Source organism: Hippopotamus amphibius, chromosome 1, assembly GCF_030028045.1.
Source record: "Hippopotamus amphibius kiboko isolate mHipAmp2 chromosome 1, mHipAmp2.hap2, whole genome shotgun sequence".
Taxonomy (NCBI): Eukaryota; Metazoa; Chordata; class Mammalia; order Artiodactyla; family Hippopotamidae; genus Hippopotamus; species Hippopotamus amphibius.
Window position 1 is genome coordinate 169,017,207 of NC_080186.1, and position 18,565 is coordinate 169,035,771.

The 18,565-nt window shown below is 36.1% G+C and overlaps 1 protein-coding gene across 17 annotated transcripts in view; it reads left to right on the forward strand.

The window, feature by feature from the left end:
- The window catches only part of RAPGEF6 (Rap guanine nucleotide exchange factor 6), a 232,112-nt gene that overhangs the window by 21,554 nt on the left and 191,993 nt on the right, over positions 1-18,565 (forward strand). For 16 of the 17 annotated variants that reach the window (XM_057735731.1, XM_057735740.1, XM_057735751.1 and 13 more), the window contains exons 2-4: positions 5,262-5,332; positions 6,312-6,368; positions 10,822-10,905. The exons of the other annotated variant lie outside the window; for it this stretch is intronic. In XM_057735731.1, the coding sequence (XP_057591714.1) occupies positions 5,262-5,332; positions 6,312-6,368; positions 10,822-10,905 (212 nt within the window). The remainder of the gene's footprint in view (positions 1-5,261; positions 5,333-6,311; positions 6,369-10,821; positions 10,906-18,565) is intronic. 17 annotated transcript variants of the gene reach the window in all.

The window sequence follows — 18,565 nt, forward strand, 5'->3', positions numbered from 1 at the left end:
CTTTATGATAATTCATTATTAGTGTATAGAAAAGCTACAGATTCCTGTATATTAATCTTGTATTCAGCAACTTTACTGAATTCGTTTATTCTAATAGTTTTTTTGCTGGAAACTTTAGAGTTTTCTATATAAAGTATGATGCCATCTACAGACAGTGACAGTTTTTCTTCTCTTCCAATTTACACGCCTTTTATGTCTTTTTTCTTGTCTAGTTGCTGTGGCCAGGACTTCTAATACCATGTTAAATAGAAGTGGCAGGAGTGGACATCCTGTCCCAAGTTTTCCAGGGTGCTGGAGCAGAAGTGCTGAGGGTTAGGTCTGAGCTGGTTCCATTTTCTCTAAGTGTGTGCCCCTACCCCTCCCAGCCTCGGCATTCTCGCCCCAGAGGGCAGCAATGCTGGACCATGCGGGGCCAGAGTGGGCAGTGGATATGGGTTGAGGTGCATGCTGGGGCAGTCCCAGCACACTGGAGTTCCAGACTGCTTCTGATCTGCTGTCCCCACGAATGCCAGTAATGGTTGCCCTTACCCCATGCAGATGCAGTGCTGGGTCTGAGCTGTCTCTTTCTGCCACAGCTACCTACTCTACTTGGCAATGGCAACCTTTGCCCTAGTGCAGAGCTGTGCCGTGGAGCAAGAGGGGCTGAAGTGGCCCTCAGCTTGGGCCAGGGTGCACACTGGGGCAGATACAGGAAGCCAGTAGAGTACCTGGCATTTTCAGTTGCTTTCTGCACCTTGTTTTGAGAGCAAGCAAACATGTGGATGCTCTTCACTAGTGAAGTGTAGATTTCTTACAGGCTCCCTGCTAGTTCCACTGGTCTTCAAGCCAGCCAAGAGGACTTACCTTTTTGAAGTTGGACCCCAGGGCTGGGTTTCCTGATTTGTGATTCAAAGCCCTCACTGTTTGGGCAGGGTCTCTGAGCCCATGCAGCCCCCCTCCTTTGTTGTGTCCCCTCCTAGGGGCACAGGTCTTGACCTGATTGCTTCTCCTCCCTTCTTACGTGAGTTCATGTGGATCTTTCTTTATAGCCTCGGTTGTATGAGAGCGTTTCTGCCAGTCTCCAGTTTGTTTTCAGTGAGAGTTGTTTCATATGTACAATAGATGTATTTTTGATGTGTTCATTGGGGGAGGTGAGCTCAGAATCCTTCTACTGCATCATCTTGATCTCCTTCCCCCATGTCTTTTATTTTTTGCTTTTATTTTTATGTCTTAAAGTTTTTAACTCTTTTCTTCCACTATGTCTTAATGTTCCATATATCCCATCCAGTGTATTTTACATCTCAGATAGTGTTGTTTTCATCACTGAAAATTTTTTTTAATGCCTCTTCTTATATGGTTAAACTTTTGTATATTTTCCTTAACATAAGGAATATAGTTTTAATAAGTTTTTAAATGTCTTTTTGTGCTAATTCTGTTATCTGATAATTACTGAGTTGGTTTTGATTGATTTTTCTCCTTATTATGGGTCATTTTTCCTGTTTCTTTGCATGCCTGGTGATTTTTTTTCTTTTTTTCTTTTCTCTAAGAACTTTTATTGAGATACAATTGACATACAATAAACTGCATATATTTAAAGTGTACAATTTGATATTTTTTTTCTTATTAGTTATGTATATATGGCAATCTCATTTTCCCACTTCATCCCCCCGCTTTCCCCACTTTGTGTTCATGTGTTTGTTCTCTACATCTGTGTCTCTATTTCTGCCTTGCAAACCAGCTGATTTGTACCATTTTTCTAGATTCTGCCTATATGTGTTAATACACGATATTTGTTTTTCTGACTTACTTCACTCTGTATGACAGTCTCTAGGTCCATCCATGTCTCTACAAATGTCCCAATTTCATTCCTTTTTACAGCTGAGTAATATGCCTTTGTATATATGTACCACATTGCATGCCTGGTGATTTTTGATGGAGTACAGAGATTGTGAATTTTACTCTTTTATGTGCTGGGTATTTTTTATTTCCTGTAAATATTCTTCTGGACACAGTTAAGTAATTTGGAAATCATTTGATCCTTTGGGGCTGTTTTTTGAACTATGCTACATTGCACCAGAGTAGCACTCAGTACAGAGTTAATTTTGCCCCAATACTGAATCCAAAGGCTTTTGAGCACTCTACTAAGTGTGTTCTGAATTATGAGATTTTTCCACTCTTGGAATAGTAACTCTCTTGGTCCCTGTGTGAGTTTTGGGTATTGTTCCCTTTAATCCAGGAAGTTTAAACTTCAGAACTGTTGATGTTTTGGCTCAGAGAATCCTTTATTCTGGGGCGTTGTCTTGGGCATCATAAGATATTTAGCAGCATCTCTGGCTTATAGTCAGTTGATGTTAGTAGCAGCACCCCTTCCCCTCCAAAAATTATGACAACTCCAAATGTCTCCAGACGTCACTATGCCACCCAGGGGGCAAAATCAGTCTCAATTGAGGACCACTACTCTAATCCTTTCAGATGGTTCTTTCCCTGAACTCAGGTATTTCTTCATGAACGTTGAATGATCAGTACTTAACCTAAGACTCAGGTGAGACCCTCTGTAGGTTTTTAGAACATTCTTTCTTCCTGTGTAGTATGTGCTTTATCCTGCTCTGCAAACTTGAGCTACCTTCTACTCCCCAGGTGGCCAGCTACTTCTCAAGATATCAAGGTGTGATAGTTATATGAATCACCTCATTCATTTCCCCTCTCTCAAGTGTCACTGTCTTTTTTTTTTTTTTTTTTTGTAATGTCTTCTCTCTTGAAAAATTTTGTTTCATTTACTTATTATGATTTTTAGGTGAAAGGTAAGTCCAATCCCTCTTATTCCATCTTGAATGAAAGCTGAAGTCTCAGCAGTTTGTCTTTTACTTTGTGGGGGATGTCTTGTAGTGCTTCTGACCACTGTGCCCCTAAAAACATTAAAGTGGCAGGTCTTTGAGCCCTCGTAGAGTTAGAATCTCACTTTCTGGAGTTTGAGTGTGTTACCCAAGACTCCAAGTACTAGCCACCTCTTGCTCATTCTCTTTTCATTTGTCCAGTCAGCAAAATATGTATGTAATGTATTGGATGGTCTAGATGTCTTCAGGTTGTATATGATAGAGACTGAGAAAGTTAAAATAACCCTTAGGCAAAACTGTAAGTTAATATCTTTCTACACAATTGCAAACTGTTTCTTGTACTTTTTTTTACTTTAGTAACTGGAGTGGAAGAGAATACTATTCACCAAATCAGTACCTGAAGCTTAATTATCATTCCTTCAACAGTATTGTGTCTGGGACTTGCAGCTGTGCCCAGGACTAAAAGTTGGTTGTCTGTGGCAGTCTGTAGTCATTTTTTAGGATCCATCTGCTTTTTGCAGATGATGCATGAAAAGGACCATCACCCCTGCATACTTTTAAGTCTTTACTGGAGGCACTTAGTCTTTTGCTTTTTTGTCTCTTTGGAAAAGCAATATTGTCTTTTATTTACTGTCTTGTTCTGGGGAATGGGGCAATTTCAGAGGTTTCCACTTGACTTTTTTCACTATGACAGCTTTTACCACATAGGATTCTTGTTGGGGTTATTCTAACTGCCAGATATATAAATTCTAGTTGTAAACTTGGGAAGTGGAGGGAGACTATTAGGTGGGTCTGTAGCTCAGTGAACTCACTATGAGCCAGACTCTTGCCAGGACTCTGTTTATGATCTCAACTCAGAAAGTTTTGGCTAGGAGGTTGTTTGTTTTGCCCCACAGAACCTCGACTTGGATCATTCTCTTAGTTCCATTCAGCTGATGTCTGGTCTAAGAAGGAATCACTAACCTGGTGCCTTGGTGCTGTTCCATGTGGCCTCTCTCAGTGAGGCTATTTTGGGCTTCCTTACAGCATTGGTGCTCTCAAAGTATTTGAATCTTAGAAGTTACACAGCCTCACTTCTGCCACATTCTTTGGGTCAGAACAAATCACAGGACCAACCCAGATCCATGGGGAGGGCACCTAGATTCCATTTTTTGATGAGGAAATGACAAGGTCTCATTGCAAAAGAGAATATGGGATAAGACATATCATTGTAGCATTCTTTGGAAGTACAGTTTATCATATCACTGCTCCATCTGCTGTCTTACAGAATTTTATAGACCTTTTTTTGGTTTATAGATTCATTTGCTATGGTTTCCTCTTTTAATCGATTCATCTCTTTTTATATATATAAATATATATATTTATATATTTATATATATATATATACTTAAAAATCTTTTTCACTCTTATTTTGGTAAAGATTTAGCAGAGATGTGTGTGGTCATTGAATCCATCGTGGTTAATTGACAGTTGTAATCTTTGGAATCAGAGATTATTGCTTTTTTCCTTAGAGGTTACTTGTTGTCTTAGTTGCATACTGGGGAAAAAAAAAGTTGCCTTAGATGTTTTTTCTTTTTCTTCTATCATTTGATAATTCTCTTGGCTAGTTATATGTCAAAGAGGGAGGGTAGTGTTTGGGAGCAGTCTGCCTTGGTATAAAGGCATTACTCCTTGTAATAGATTAAGGAGGTACATTTTATGTAGAGAATTTAAGCTTTTTTATAAATCACCGGGCACCAACATTCTGTGGCAGAATACTCTTTTCTGTCAGGAATGTTTTCCTTTTGCTTTGCCATTGCTCTTAGCTGAGGTTATACTATACTACTATACTATATTAACCTGGGTTTATTAATAACTAATTATCTGAATGAGGGCTAGAGAAGTGTTCCCTGGTCCTTTCAGAGAATGAACAATAAAATTGTCCCATTGGGCGTCTGTTTTGTTTAGTGGTGGAGTAATATCACCTTGAGTCTGTTTAAAAAGAGATTTTTTAGAAAGTCATATTTTAAGAGGAGTATTGACAGAGTCATCTCCAAAGGAGGTTAGGATGCTTAAAGATCTGGAACCTGCATATATTGAGAATATGTTATCTGGAGAAAAAAAAGACTTAAAAGATGATAGGATAACTGTTTTCAAATATTTGGAGGTCACTAAAGAAGAAAGATTACATTTGTTTAGAAATGAAATAGACTTTTATATGACATAATGAGTTTTTGATTTCTGGCATTGTTTGAATAGAGGTTGCAGCCATGCTGAGGAGGGGTACCTGTGTGAATTGAGGGAACTCTTCTCAGCCTTTTCAGATCTGCTGTAATTCAGATTTTGTGACTCTTCTATAGTTAACAATTGTGTCATAAATGGTTGCTTGCTTAAAATCAGAACTGTAGGAATCATTATATTTTTTAAAATATATTTGAAAATTAATCTAAAATCTTTTCTTGTCTACAGGACTTAAACACTATTTATTCTTATCTTCATGGAATGGAAATATTATCAAATCTCAGGGAACATCAGCTTAGGTAAGTGCGATGCTCTGTTTAAGAGTATGTGCTAAGGAGTTATTCAAATAAGTTTGGATAGATAGTTGCAGGGGCCAAATCATTTAGGGCCTTTTTATAGGATATGCATAGAAATTTGCCTTTCTCATTCCGGTTTTCCTTAGCCGTGGCACCTTGAGCAAGTGTTAACATCTAAGCTGTAGTTTTGTATTCCATAAAATAGGGATAAAAAGATTAACTTTGTTACAGCATTTTGAGGATAAAAAGGGAATATTTAAAGCAAAGTGCAGTGCTCAGTATGTGCTAGTCAGTAAAAACAGAACTGCTTTCTTTTTGTAATTTGTATTGATATTTATTATATCAGATGCTTAAGATGGTCATGGTAAGATGTAGTGTTACATTAAAGATAGTCAAAGGAGCAAGACTCTTGATTTGGTATAAGCTCCTGTGGACAATACCCATAAACTTTCCACACCTCATTTTTCTATTCTGCAAAATGAGTTTTCTCCGCTGCTACCTTGCTTCATTGTGATTATATTTGTAAAAACACTTTTGAGTACAATAAGCACTAACTATTGTAACTTTGCCTAATATTTTAATTAAACTGTTTTTCTTCCATGACCAGCTTAACCATCACTTTTTCTGGCTATATCTTGTTTCTGGCTATGGACCAGATTGCTAAAATATAATTGTTTGGAATTTATATTTTCTGATTTCTGTGTAACACAATTCAGATGTTAGTATATGTCAAATAAGTGTATCAAGAAGAAAGAAGAAAACTGAAAGCTAGAGCATTAGTAATAAAAAAAGTATTTTTAAATGCAAGCAAATTTATATTTATTTAACAGATTTGTGTGTGTGTGTGATGTTTATATTTTTAAAATCTAGTGAAAAATTCAGTGGTAGATCTGATGATTTTCTGTTGTAATTATAACAATTTTTGAAACAATTTGAGATAAAGTAATTTTAAAATTTTTTTACTTTTTAACAAATGTATTAGATTAATGTCTGCAAGAGCACGCTATGAGAGATACAGTAGCAATCAAGTTCTTTTTTGGTAAGTATTTCCATAATTAGCTTAAATTAATAATGTTTAAACTTTGGACTGTTAATGTTAGCATTGAGATTCATTTGATTCTGGAACAGTTTCTGTAGAGAATATTGAAATATATTCCAAAACTGTGAAATGTACATAGAGCTCACAGTAGGGGTACCGTGCAGTGAAGTTTAATAAATATGTATACCTGTGTAACTACTGTGCAGTGAATATGTAGAACGTATCAGCTCTTCAGAAGGCTCTAGTCAGCTGTCTGGCAAAGGTAATCTAGTTCTGATGTCTGTCATCTTAAATTAGTTTTGTCTCTTTTTGGATTTCATATAGATAAAAATCTTTTGGTCAGGCTTTTTATACTTCACAAATGTCAGAGATCCTTCCATGTTTTTGCATCCATTCTTTTTCAGTGCTTTACAGTATACAGTCATGTGAAAATAACATGATTTGTTTATACTTTCCACTATTAATAAATATTTGGGTTGTTTCCAGTCTTTTCCCATCATGAATAGTAAGTTTCTATGAATATTTTATTCATTTTTTTGTACGCTTATTTACTCGTTCTTCTTGGGAATATTCTTAGGATTAAAAACATTGGAAATGCACATACGCAAATTTAGGAGATTCTAACATTAGAATCTAAAATATGTATTTCATTTTGTTATCTCCTGATTTTATTTTTTGTTTCCCTGCTTACTAATGATGATGAATAATTTTCATGTTTTTATAGGCTATTTGGGTAGCTCTTTTATGAAATCCTGATTCAAGTTTTTGACTGTTTTTTAATTGGGCTATCTTTTTTCTGTCGATTTGTAGAAAATTTTTATGAATTCTATATCTGAGTCCTTTGTTGGATACATAAGTTACGAATATCTTCTCCCACTGTGTTGCTTGCTTTTTTGCTCTATTAATGGCATCTTTTGAAGAAAAGAAATCCCTGACTTCCTCAGTTTTTCCCCTTGTGATTAATGCTTCTCATGCCCTGTTTAAAAAAACAAAATCTGTCCCTTCCTCAAGATTGTAATCACTCTTCTCTTTCTTCCAAAAATTTTGGCAACAAAGTGACCTCTTTTATTATATATATATGCAACTGGTATAGAGAAATGATATTGACTTCAGTATTTCATTGCACATTGCATTTATCATTATTTCTAAGTATTTTCTGGCTTCATATAGATTATTTCACTTATTAAATTTTTGTCTGCTACAGATTATGTTTAGCCTGGTGTAGAATGGTGGGAAGACATGGTATTTGTCCTTATGAGTTTATCATGTAGTAGGGGAAGTTTAATTAAAATAGCTACACGTATTTAAGTGCTATCAAGGAAAAGTATAGATTTATAGACAAGTGGTACAGAATTGAGTGCCCAGAAATAAACCCTTATATTTATAAACAGTTTCTGGGTTTTTCTTTTTTTTTTTTTTTTTAATTGCCTTGTAGCTATGTAGCTAAGATATGCACACAGTGTGGGTATAACACAACTGAGTATTAAAAAGGAACCACCAATGGGGATATGTGTATAAAAACAGTTGATTGAACCTGGTGTACCCCCAAAAAAATAAAATAAAATAATAAAAAAAAAAAATTTACAAAAGAAATTTAAAAAAAAAAAAAAAAAATTTTGGTCCATAGAGTTCTTGAATAATAATATTACGTGTCTGAAAAAAAAAAAAAAAAAGGAACCACCAGTGAACAGTTTATTTTTGATGAAGGTACTAAAGCATTTCAGTTGGGAAGGCATAGTTTTTTCAACAGATGGTGCTGGGTTGAGTATTTATATGCATAAAGTTAATTTAGATTCTTATCTTACACCACACAAAAATTAATGAGACATTCACTTTATACCCATTAGAATAGCTGCATTTGTGGGGGTTTGAAATGGGTAAAAGGGATCACCTGTATGGTAATGGATGGAAACTAAATTTTTGATGGTGAGCATGCTATAGAGTAGACAGAAGTAGAAATATAATGTGCACATGAAACTTATGTTATACACCAGTGTTACTTCAATTAAAAATAAAATTAAAAAAATAGCTACAGTCAGAAAGGTAGACATAACAAATGTTGGTGAGGATATGGTCATACCTGGACTCGTCATGTATTTGTGGTGCAGATTAAGTATAACTACTTTAGGAAACAGTTTGTGTATTTACTCAAGAGAAATGAAAACATGTGCATACAGAGACTGTACACAAGTGTTCTTAGTAGCACTATTCATACTAACCTAAAACCAGAAATAATTAAACTGTCCAGTGAATGGTTAGATAAAATGTTCTGCATCTATATAGTGGAATACTATTTGGCAGTGAAAAGGAATAAAGTGCTGCTGCACACTACAACATGGACAGACCTCAAACATATTATGCTAAATAGAAGAAGCAGGATAGAAACATCACATATTACATGATTCCATTTATATGAACTGTCCAGGAAAGACAAATCTATAAAGACAGATCAGGTTCTTGGTTACCTGGGGCAGGGATTGACTGTAAAGAAGGCATAAGAGATCTCTTTGTGGTGATGTTTGCACAGTTCTTTGCAATTTCATGAAAATAAATGAATTGTGCGCTTAAAATGGGTGAATTTATGGTATGTAGATTATACCTCAGTTAAGCTGTTTAAAAATTATTAAGTTATCCAAATCTGTATCTGGCTAATCATAAAAGAATTTTTAAAAAAATGAATGTGGAAGTTAAGAGTTTAAATTCAGAGATTAGTGGAAGCAGAGAAGAGAATGTGTATAGTTGACCTTAACTGGGAAGCAACATGATAGAAAAAGTGAAAATAAACCGCTATGTTCAGTGCTGTTAGCAGATATGAGGAAACAGGAAGAGGGGGATCTGGAGAGCCAGGTGGAGGCCACCTTAATTGTTTTTGTCCTTTATTTTAGAAGCAGTGTGAAGCCTTTGAAGGAGTAAGATCTGACGAGATTAAGTATGCCACTCTTCTGTAGGCTAGATTATTCTTAGATTCATTTGCTTGCAAAAAGAAAGGAGATAGCATGGCTTTATGTTAAAAGACTTTGACTTTCCGTGTGTTTACTTATCAGATGTATTGCCACACTGTGCTCTGAAAGTGGAATTCTTTGCCAGGTTTGAACAGTTTCTGATTCATGAACTGGCATGGCTCTCTTGGTGGTAGGACTGAACTTCAGGATAGTAGAATTTACTGAAAACTTTGTGACTGTTTCAGGGACATGAGATAAAAATTGGAGGCTTATGGTAGCATCCAGTCATAACTTTCTTCTGTCTTGATTTTGGACAAAGTTTTCTCTTACTGATTTTATTCCTTGTCAGTGGTACAAAAGTCACCTTTCAAGAGAACTAGAAAGTGAAGTTTCCAAACAGAGAACCTCAAGTAGGTGATTTTCAGCTGTTTGTATCTTCCCTCAGTGACAATGGAAGGGATGGATATAAAGAACTTTAAAGTGTCTTCTGGAAAGCTGATGATAATTTTTGCTTCTCATTGTAGGCAATAGGATTCACCTGAAAAGCTCACCCTGGGTGCTATGTAGAATGAGTTGGAGGCTTAGGGTTCTGGGTGGAGGATGGTATTGTTCATTGAGACTACTAGAATGGATACTAGAAAAAAAATGAAGCTTGAAGATATGATAGGTAGATTTTGAACATGTTGAGTTTGAGTTGTGTGTTAGATACATAAGCTAACATGTCAGGTTGATAGCTGAGTTCTCCAGCTCAGAGGAAATGTTTGTTTTATAAAATTAGAATTGTCTACATATTGGAATTAATTGAAGGTTTAGGTATGGTAATTTAAAAATATTTGAGAGAGAGAGAGAAAAAGATTAGTTGACGTTGTAAACTAACATTTCAAGATTCTGGGTTTCCATTGGAGATTTAACCGAACTAAAAATGATGATGGACTTAAGTCATCTGGTATTCTTTTATCCCTCAAACACACATGAAATGAAAGATTGAATAGACATTTTATTTATTTCTATCAGAATAAAATTTAGGAGAAAGAAATAGATCATTATGATCCAAATTATGGTTGAACGTGAATGATCCAAGTTATAGTTGAACATGAAGGTGGAACATTGATAAACTTGTGAATTCCAAATAGTATTGTCTTTAGTATACATAAAAGTTGTCAGAAATAGAATTTTTTAATATGCACATGTAGTACAATATTTAAGTTAATCTTCATCAAATGTGGTGATCCAGTACACAAAAATGAGGAATGGGAAGTTATATAACTTAATAAGACCGAGCTAATAAACATATATTTCTGAAGCCTGTATCTTAAGATAGTGATTATGTAAGATATGAACATGGTCTGTATGAAACCTTAGACAACAGGCAAAATTTCCAAGGAGCATTAATTTTTAATGATATGTGATATTCTTAGAATATTTTTCATGTTTTGTATTTTGTACTGAATCCATATACATGTGAATGTGTGTATCTGTTTACTCATTTATTTACTTATTCATTTAAACAGTTCAGAAACTATTGCCAAATGTTGGTATATCCTGCTTTCTGGATCTGTGCTTGTGAAAGACTCCATGGTTTTGCCTCCTTGCAGGTATGTTTACATTTGCTGCTTAGTGTATGTAGTAGGCAAAGTTAACATTACAATTTATTTTATTTCTTATGTTAAACTATTTTATGTAGATGTGTATTTTCTCTTAGTAGGTGCTACGTTTTGTAAATGTCTTTGCTTTTTGGTACTATTTGAAGTAATTGGCAGGAATCAAATGATATTTCATATTTCTGAGGGTATAATCTTTAGTTTACACCATGACATATTATCGTACTGCTGTTTAATCTTTAGTTGTATGTGAGATTTGATCTCATTTATCTGATGGTTTTGGATTCATTACTGTTAGTTATAGGGAGGCAATATATCTTTATAGTTAAGAAATCGATTTTTAGAGTAATGCAAACTAGGCTAGTATCCTGATTTTGTCAGTTATTAGTTTTTTAACTTTGGACAAATTTTAGTTTTCTTGTATGTGAAATAAGGATAATAATAGTACCTATTTAAGTGTCGTGTGAGGTTATAGCAAGCTACTACTCAAAGTTCTCAGTGGAAGTCTGTAAAGGTTGACATTCTAGAGCCAAACTGCTTGAGCTCACGTCTTTGCTCTATTGTATTTACAGTTGGCCAAAAAGTTCATTCGGGTTTTTCTGTAAGACAGTACGGAGAAAGCCCAGATGAACTTTTTTGGGCAACCCAGTACTTCTTGGGCAAATTACTTAATCCCCTTGTGTCTCGGTTTCCTCATTTGTAAAATAGGGATAATAATAGGATGTATTTCGTAGGCCAGTTTTGAGAAATAAATGAGTGTATATATATATTGAGTTTTGGGAAATGAATGAGTGTGTATATAATTAACTATCACCATCAGAATTATTAGGTAAAAGAACAGTGGTTGGAAAGATGATCAGATATAGTATTCTTAGGGAATTTGGTCTGTTAGTAATTCTTAAGATTTTGGGGCCTTAAATTATAATTTGGAGACATAAAAATGCAATTTTTGGTGACTTTTTCCCAATAATGTTGAGAAGAGATTTTTTGGCTTTTAGGGTAAGACTTCTAATTGCAACTAAATTAATTTAATTGCAAAATTATTAAATTTGAGTATCAAGGTACATTCTGCTTGATAGATGTTATAGGTCATCTCAGGTTTTTTGTTTTTTTTTTTTAAAACCTTACAAACAGTTGCTTTTATATCGTACAATTGAGGGACTTCCATGACGGTCCAGTGGTTGAGACTTCGCCTTTCAGTGCAGGGTGAGGGTTCAATCCCTGATTGGGGAGCTGGGATCATGGCCAAAAAAAACCCCAAAAACAAAAATCCCATGAAAACAGAAGCAGTATTGTAACAAATTCAATGAAGACTTTAAAAATGATACGTTTCAAAAAAAATCTTTAAAAAAAATATTATACAGTTGAATCTGAATTCATGAGATTGCAGGATTTAAAAAATGTTAAGATTGACAGGCGACCACTTTGGCTGTGGTGGGTATGAAACTCAAGTGTTGGTGGAATGACTTTGAATTTAGATGGGCTGTTGGAAACTTTGTGTTCCAAAAGCTGCTTAAATTTTAGATACATTAAGGCACGTGCAAATGCCTTTCTTTCATATTCTTAACGTTTTAGCCTTGGACAAATCTTATGAGGGACATCTTGTAGTCTTGGGGTTTGACTAGGTGGTCTGTGTGGCCCCCTGCATCTCTAAGATGAGTGCAGTCTCTCATCCCCAATGGTAGAACACTATGGACATAGCACACACATTTACTGGTTAGTAGTGTTTGATATGTTCTGTTCTGTCAGTAGTGTTTGATATGTTCTGTTCAAGATGGCAAGGACATCTCAGTTTTGATGCCATTTTTAAAGCCACATCTTCAGTCTTGAAAATTTATATCATCAACTTTTGGTTAAATGAATCTGTGCTTCTTGACTAGTAGTATAAAACATATTGTTGACTGTTTTTACAAATAAAATTCATAATAATTCTCAGTTATTTAAGCCTTTTGGCTATTGTTCCTTTCCCGTATGTTTCTGAAAGTCACTTTAGTGGTTTGTAATGAGTTAGCTACTGAGACAAAATAAACTGGGTTGATACTGACTACAGTTATATTTTAGGATTATTAGTATTGGTCTTTTGAATATTTTATCACTCTTTTCTGTTGTTATGAACAGTCAGGAATTTGTTGTGAGGACTTTATGTAGCCATTAATCAGCCACAATAATTCACCATTAGTTTGTGATCAAGACAGTGAAGTTTATCTTTTAAATAATTGATAGTGTGGGGTTTTGTTTTTCTTTTTTTTTTGGCCATGCCACTTGGCTTGTGGGATCTTAGTTCCTCAACCAGGGATTGAATCTGGGCCCACGGCAGTGAAAGCATCGAGTCCTAAGCACTGGACTACCAGGGAACTCCCAATAGTATGAGATTTGAAAACACCAGAATCATGGAATGAACTTCACAGCAAACATGATTATAGAAGTTTATTTAATCATTATTCAGAGAGTAATTCCTGGGTATGAGATTTATATTGTGTTTGAGAGATACTTGTAATAGGTTATTATTAGGATTAAATGAGTCAATACAAATAAAATACCTAGAGTAATGCTTAGCATATATTAAACATCAAGTAATTTTTGGCAATTGTTAATTATTATAAAATAATAGCATTGGGATATGATTATTATGATAATCAACAGAATATGAGCACTACCTAGTAAAGAGTAATAGTAGTATTCTAGGTTATAAAAATATAGCCTATTTCTCTAGATATTTAGGTGTTTCTTACTCCCTTATCAATGAGTAGATAGAAACCACACATTAATTTGAACAGGGACAGTTTAAAGAATTATCAACTATTTTAAGAAATTAGGTACTAAGAAGGATAAAGGCACTAAGAGAGAGTACCCAAGGAAGGACCAAACGTGAAAGGGGAGCCCTCTCCCCAAAACTGAAATTCAAAACTTTTTGGTGAATATGTTACTTGTAGCCCATTAGCTAATGGAGACGTTCACTTGGTTGCCCTGGGCCAGAGCTGTCCATAGTTATTGAGTCAAGCTGGCAGGAGGAGATCCTCTAACTAGGAATGCTAAGCAATAGAATCCTCCCCCACCTTGCCCCACCCAGGGTGCAGATGGGCCCTGAGGCTGGAGATAGGACCTCCTTTGCCTTACACATACATATCCCATAGAGCAAAGAATACTTTCTTACTTCAGTGTCCCTGTACTAGCACCCTTTACTGACAAAGCTTTAACATTTCCAGCTGCCAAAGGAGAATCTTGACTAAGTCTGATCCTTTATCACAAAGTAAATTTGAAACTGAGAGCAAATACATTTGAACTTGAGAGACAGTAAATACATGATACAGTCCATTCCCTTCGTTACTCAGTTTTCATAGGAATGTTTCTCAGCACATTTGAGTTTCCACCTAACAAGATATAGCTATCCTTAGTTTAGGTTAAAGAAGTTCTTACCCTCTTCCCAAAATAAGGAGGTGCACAGTCCCAACAGTCATTACTTGCTGTATTAATTATATATTCCGAGACTTCCCTGGTGGCGCAGTGGTTGAGTCCTCCTGCCAATGGAGGGGACACGGGTTCAATCCTTGGTCTGGGAAGATCCCACATGCCACGCAGTAACTAAGACCATGTGCCACAACTACTGAGCCTGTGCTCTAGAGCCCGGGAGCCACAATTACCGAGCCCACGTACCACAGTTACTGAAGCCTCTGCGCCTAGAGCCTGTGCTCCGCAGCAAGAGAAGCCACCACAATGAGAAGCCAGCACACCGCAACGAAGAGTAGCCCTTGCTACTTGCTGCAGCTAGAGAAAGCCTGTGCACAGCAGTGAAGACCCAACACAGCTAATAAATAAATAGATAAATAGATAAATTTATTTTTTAAAAAGTACATATTCCATCAGTGCCTCTGAATATTCTGTTAACTACAAACTACCTTGTAAAGTTCACCTCCAAACAACTTATATATAAAATAAATATGAGGAAGAGAGGGAAGAAGAAAATGGTTAACATTTACACAACTGCAGTCATATACACAATATATAGTCCTTGTTTCTATAGTTGATCACAAGTCTGTAGTTGATATCTCTCACTTCTTTTTTCACCACCCATTCAGTACTTCTGCTCTCAGCCAGAATTTCATCTGTTCTGGGTTCTTTACCTGGTGATGAGCACAAAACCTTCATTTCTGAAGGATCGTTAATTATCCCACCCCCCTCATTCCCCCCCCCACACCTTTTGGTTGCTGTTAGTTTTCCATTAACCGTTAATAGCTGACATGAAAGTATTACAAGGAGCCTAAAAGAACCCCCTGGGCTTCAGTTGTAGTTCTGGCCCTCATTGTAGGCAGTAACTCAGTTTCTCTTTGGTGATTGGAATCAATTACTCAGGCCAGTAGAATAACCCCTTTACCTGTCTTTTGGTTCAGCGGCCAGGTGGAAGTCTCTAATTTCAGTGGAATCATTGCTGTGTTTCCTGCTAGAAATAATCTAAGACTAAGACTCAAAACCAACAGAGCTCAAAGTTGTAGGGAGAGGAAGTAAAAATTCTGTGAATGAGTTATTAAGTATAACAGTGAGAAGAGCCACTCCTTTTTCCACGCCTTGAATATCAGACCCATGTATTCTGGCTGTTGGAGGAGACAGAAACCATTGCTGTACTGCTGCTGCTGCTGCTGCAAAATGAGTACCTTGGTCAAACGATGCTGTCTAGAATTCCGAGGCAATAGAGAGGCATTTTGAAAGCCTGTGCATAGTGGTGCTGGCAGAAGCATTATGGGCAGGAAAGGCAGATCATTTCCAGAATACGTGTCTATTCCAGTAAGGACAAATATATTCCTCCTCCATGATAGAAAAGGTCCATTGTAAACAATCTTCCTCTAGGTGACTGAATAGTCCCCCCGAAGAATGGTTCCATATCAGAGACTCAGTATTGGTTTCTGTTGTTGACAGATTAGATACCCAACAGTAGCATAGGCAGTTGAGCCGCTGCATATTTTCCATCTCTGTCACCATGGCCACTTCATTTATGGGCCCATTAAACAAGCACTGACTGGGGAGAAGGAAATTGATTGACCTCCATAGAGCACATTATTTTGTTTACCTCTACAGTGGATGCCTTTTGTGCATTCACATCAGACACAGGTATCGTCAAAGTCTGTATCCATTTTATAAGAGGTCCTTCCATATACCTCTTCCCAGACTTCCTTGTTACCAGTCTTCCAGTCCTCTTCCTTCCACATCTCTGACTATTCAACTGAACCATTGGTAACTGCCCCCATGAATCTGTTTAGATCAATAATTCTGGCCTCTGTCAATCCAGGTAAAATGGACAACCAAATTTACTGCTTGAAGTTCTATTCCCTAAAAGGATTTTCCTTCACTGCCTTCCTTCAGGGCCACCTTTGAGTGGGGCTGTCCACTTTTTTGGGTAGTATTAGCATGTTGTGCAGACTCATCTGTAAAATAGGCTCAAGTTTTTTCTTCCTCAGTCACCTTGTCATAGGGAACTCTCCAGGTGGGCATAGGCACAGATTGAGGTGGAGGAGGCAATGCAACAGGAATTGGTGTGGAAGGAGTCTGAGCCACCTGTTCATGCAGTTTATTCTGGACCTGGGTAAACTTGATCTCTTATATACCATATTTATTTGATAATAGATTGCTACTGCTCATGCCCAACCCTTATGGCTAGGAACACAGGTCCTGATGGGAACTTCAGGCTGTACAGTCACCTGGTGTCCCATGGTTAGGCATTCAGCCTCTGCCAAGGCCCAATAGTAAGCCAGAAGTTGTTTCTGGAAAGTAGAATGTTATTTGCAAAAGAGAGCATAGATATTTCAGAAATTCTAGAGGCCCGCACTGTCATTCTCATATTAGTGCTTGTGGGACGCTCCCCAGAGCATCCCTATTTGCCATGAACACTAAATAATCCATCATTGGATATGCTGGATCATAAGGCCCAAGTGGTAGAGAGGCATCTACCGTGTCCTGAACTTGTCAGCAGTGTTATGGGTAACTTTGAAGATAGGTCAAAGTAGCACACTTTATGTGTTAACCCCAGAATCCAAAAAAACTAACCAAGCATTTTGTCTCTCCTTTTGTGGTAGATGGTGTGAGGTGCAGCCACTTGTATTTCACCATGTAGTGATATGTTGTCGTATTCCAAGTTATGGAACTTCCAGGAATTTGACTGAGGGAGGCAGGTCCTTGAATATTTATAGCGTTTATCACCTAAAATCTAGTTTGCATATATTTTAATGAAGCATCTAAAGTGCAGCCCCTTATTTTGTAATGAAATTTTATATGTAATTTAAACCAGTAAAATATATTTTACTATTTATAATAAAGGAGAAAAGGAATAAATCAAATTAAAATTTCATTGTCTTTCTTTTGAAACAAATATGGATTTTTTTTGTAGAATTGAGTCCGTTTTCTAGTTGTTACAGTAAATTTTCACTGTAGCTCAAGAAAACAAGGACTTCATTACTGTGATTTTTAAATGAAATTTAATGCATATATTCATTGAAACATTTATGCAGCAAATAAGCATTGATTGTCATCTCCCTGTAAGACACTGACATTAAGAAAAAAAAGAAAGACTGAGTTGGTGAATTGGGATGACTGCTTTGTTTAAAAAGAGTCCTTGTTGTGTAACATGGGAAGAAAACTTTATTGGGGAGGTAGTTGTGGAAAAGGATTCTATAGATAAGAAGGATTAGGTTGGCAGAGAAGGAGCGAACAGGCATTTCATTCAGAATATCTCAAGCACTGAAGCATTATTCATTTAGAAAACATTTATTGAGTGCCTGCATGTGTCAGGCACACTCCTAGTCATTGAGGTTGGGAAGGGTTATCACCTTTCACCAGCACTGTAAATAGCATTGTCCTTTTTCTAAAGAGGTAGACATAATTTTTAGAATACTTTTTTTTAACAAAGTAATAAATTTGTACTGTTGGAAAGTCAAGACAGTGTAACAAGTTATACTTTAAGAAGTATGATTCCCACTTGTATTATCATCCACACCATTCAGCCCATCTGTATAGAAAGCTAACCACTTTTATTAATGTCTTATGTCTTTCTAGGTTTTTTTTAATATATATGTGAACAAAAACAAATACATATTCTTATTTTTCCTATTTCTGACCCAAATAGGAAGTTTATTCAGTAGTTTTAACTCCTCTGTTGTAAAATAAATGAGGAAAACTGCAGATAACCTAAATGTACATGTTAATGAATTATTGTAAATTGAACATTTGCCTAGTCACTACTCAGATTAAGAAATTGAAATTTGTCAGCATCCTGGAAGCATCCTTGCTTGTCGTTTCTCAAATCAACTCTCCTGCTTTCCCCCCCAAAGATCATCATTTTCCTAAATTTTAATCAGTCTTGAAGAGCTATAGAATTTTAGCCTGATCAGGAATACGTACTGTAGTTTAGTTTTGTTTACTTTTGAACTTAATAGGACTATACTCTTGCATTCTTTTTATATGCCTTCTTTGGCCTAATGTTATATTTGTGAGATTTATCTGTGTTATGCATGTAGTTAATTCATTCTCATTGAAGAGTATTTCATTGTTTGCATAGTTGAGGGCTATTATAAGTAAAGCAGCTGTGAACATTCTTTTACATTAGATGCACGTTACATTTCTGTAGGTATACCTATCAGAAAATTCTTGCTTGGTTATTTTTGTTGCA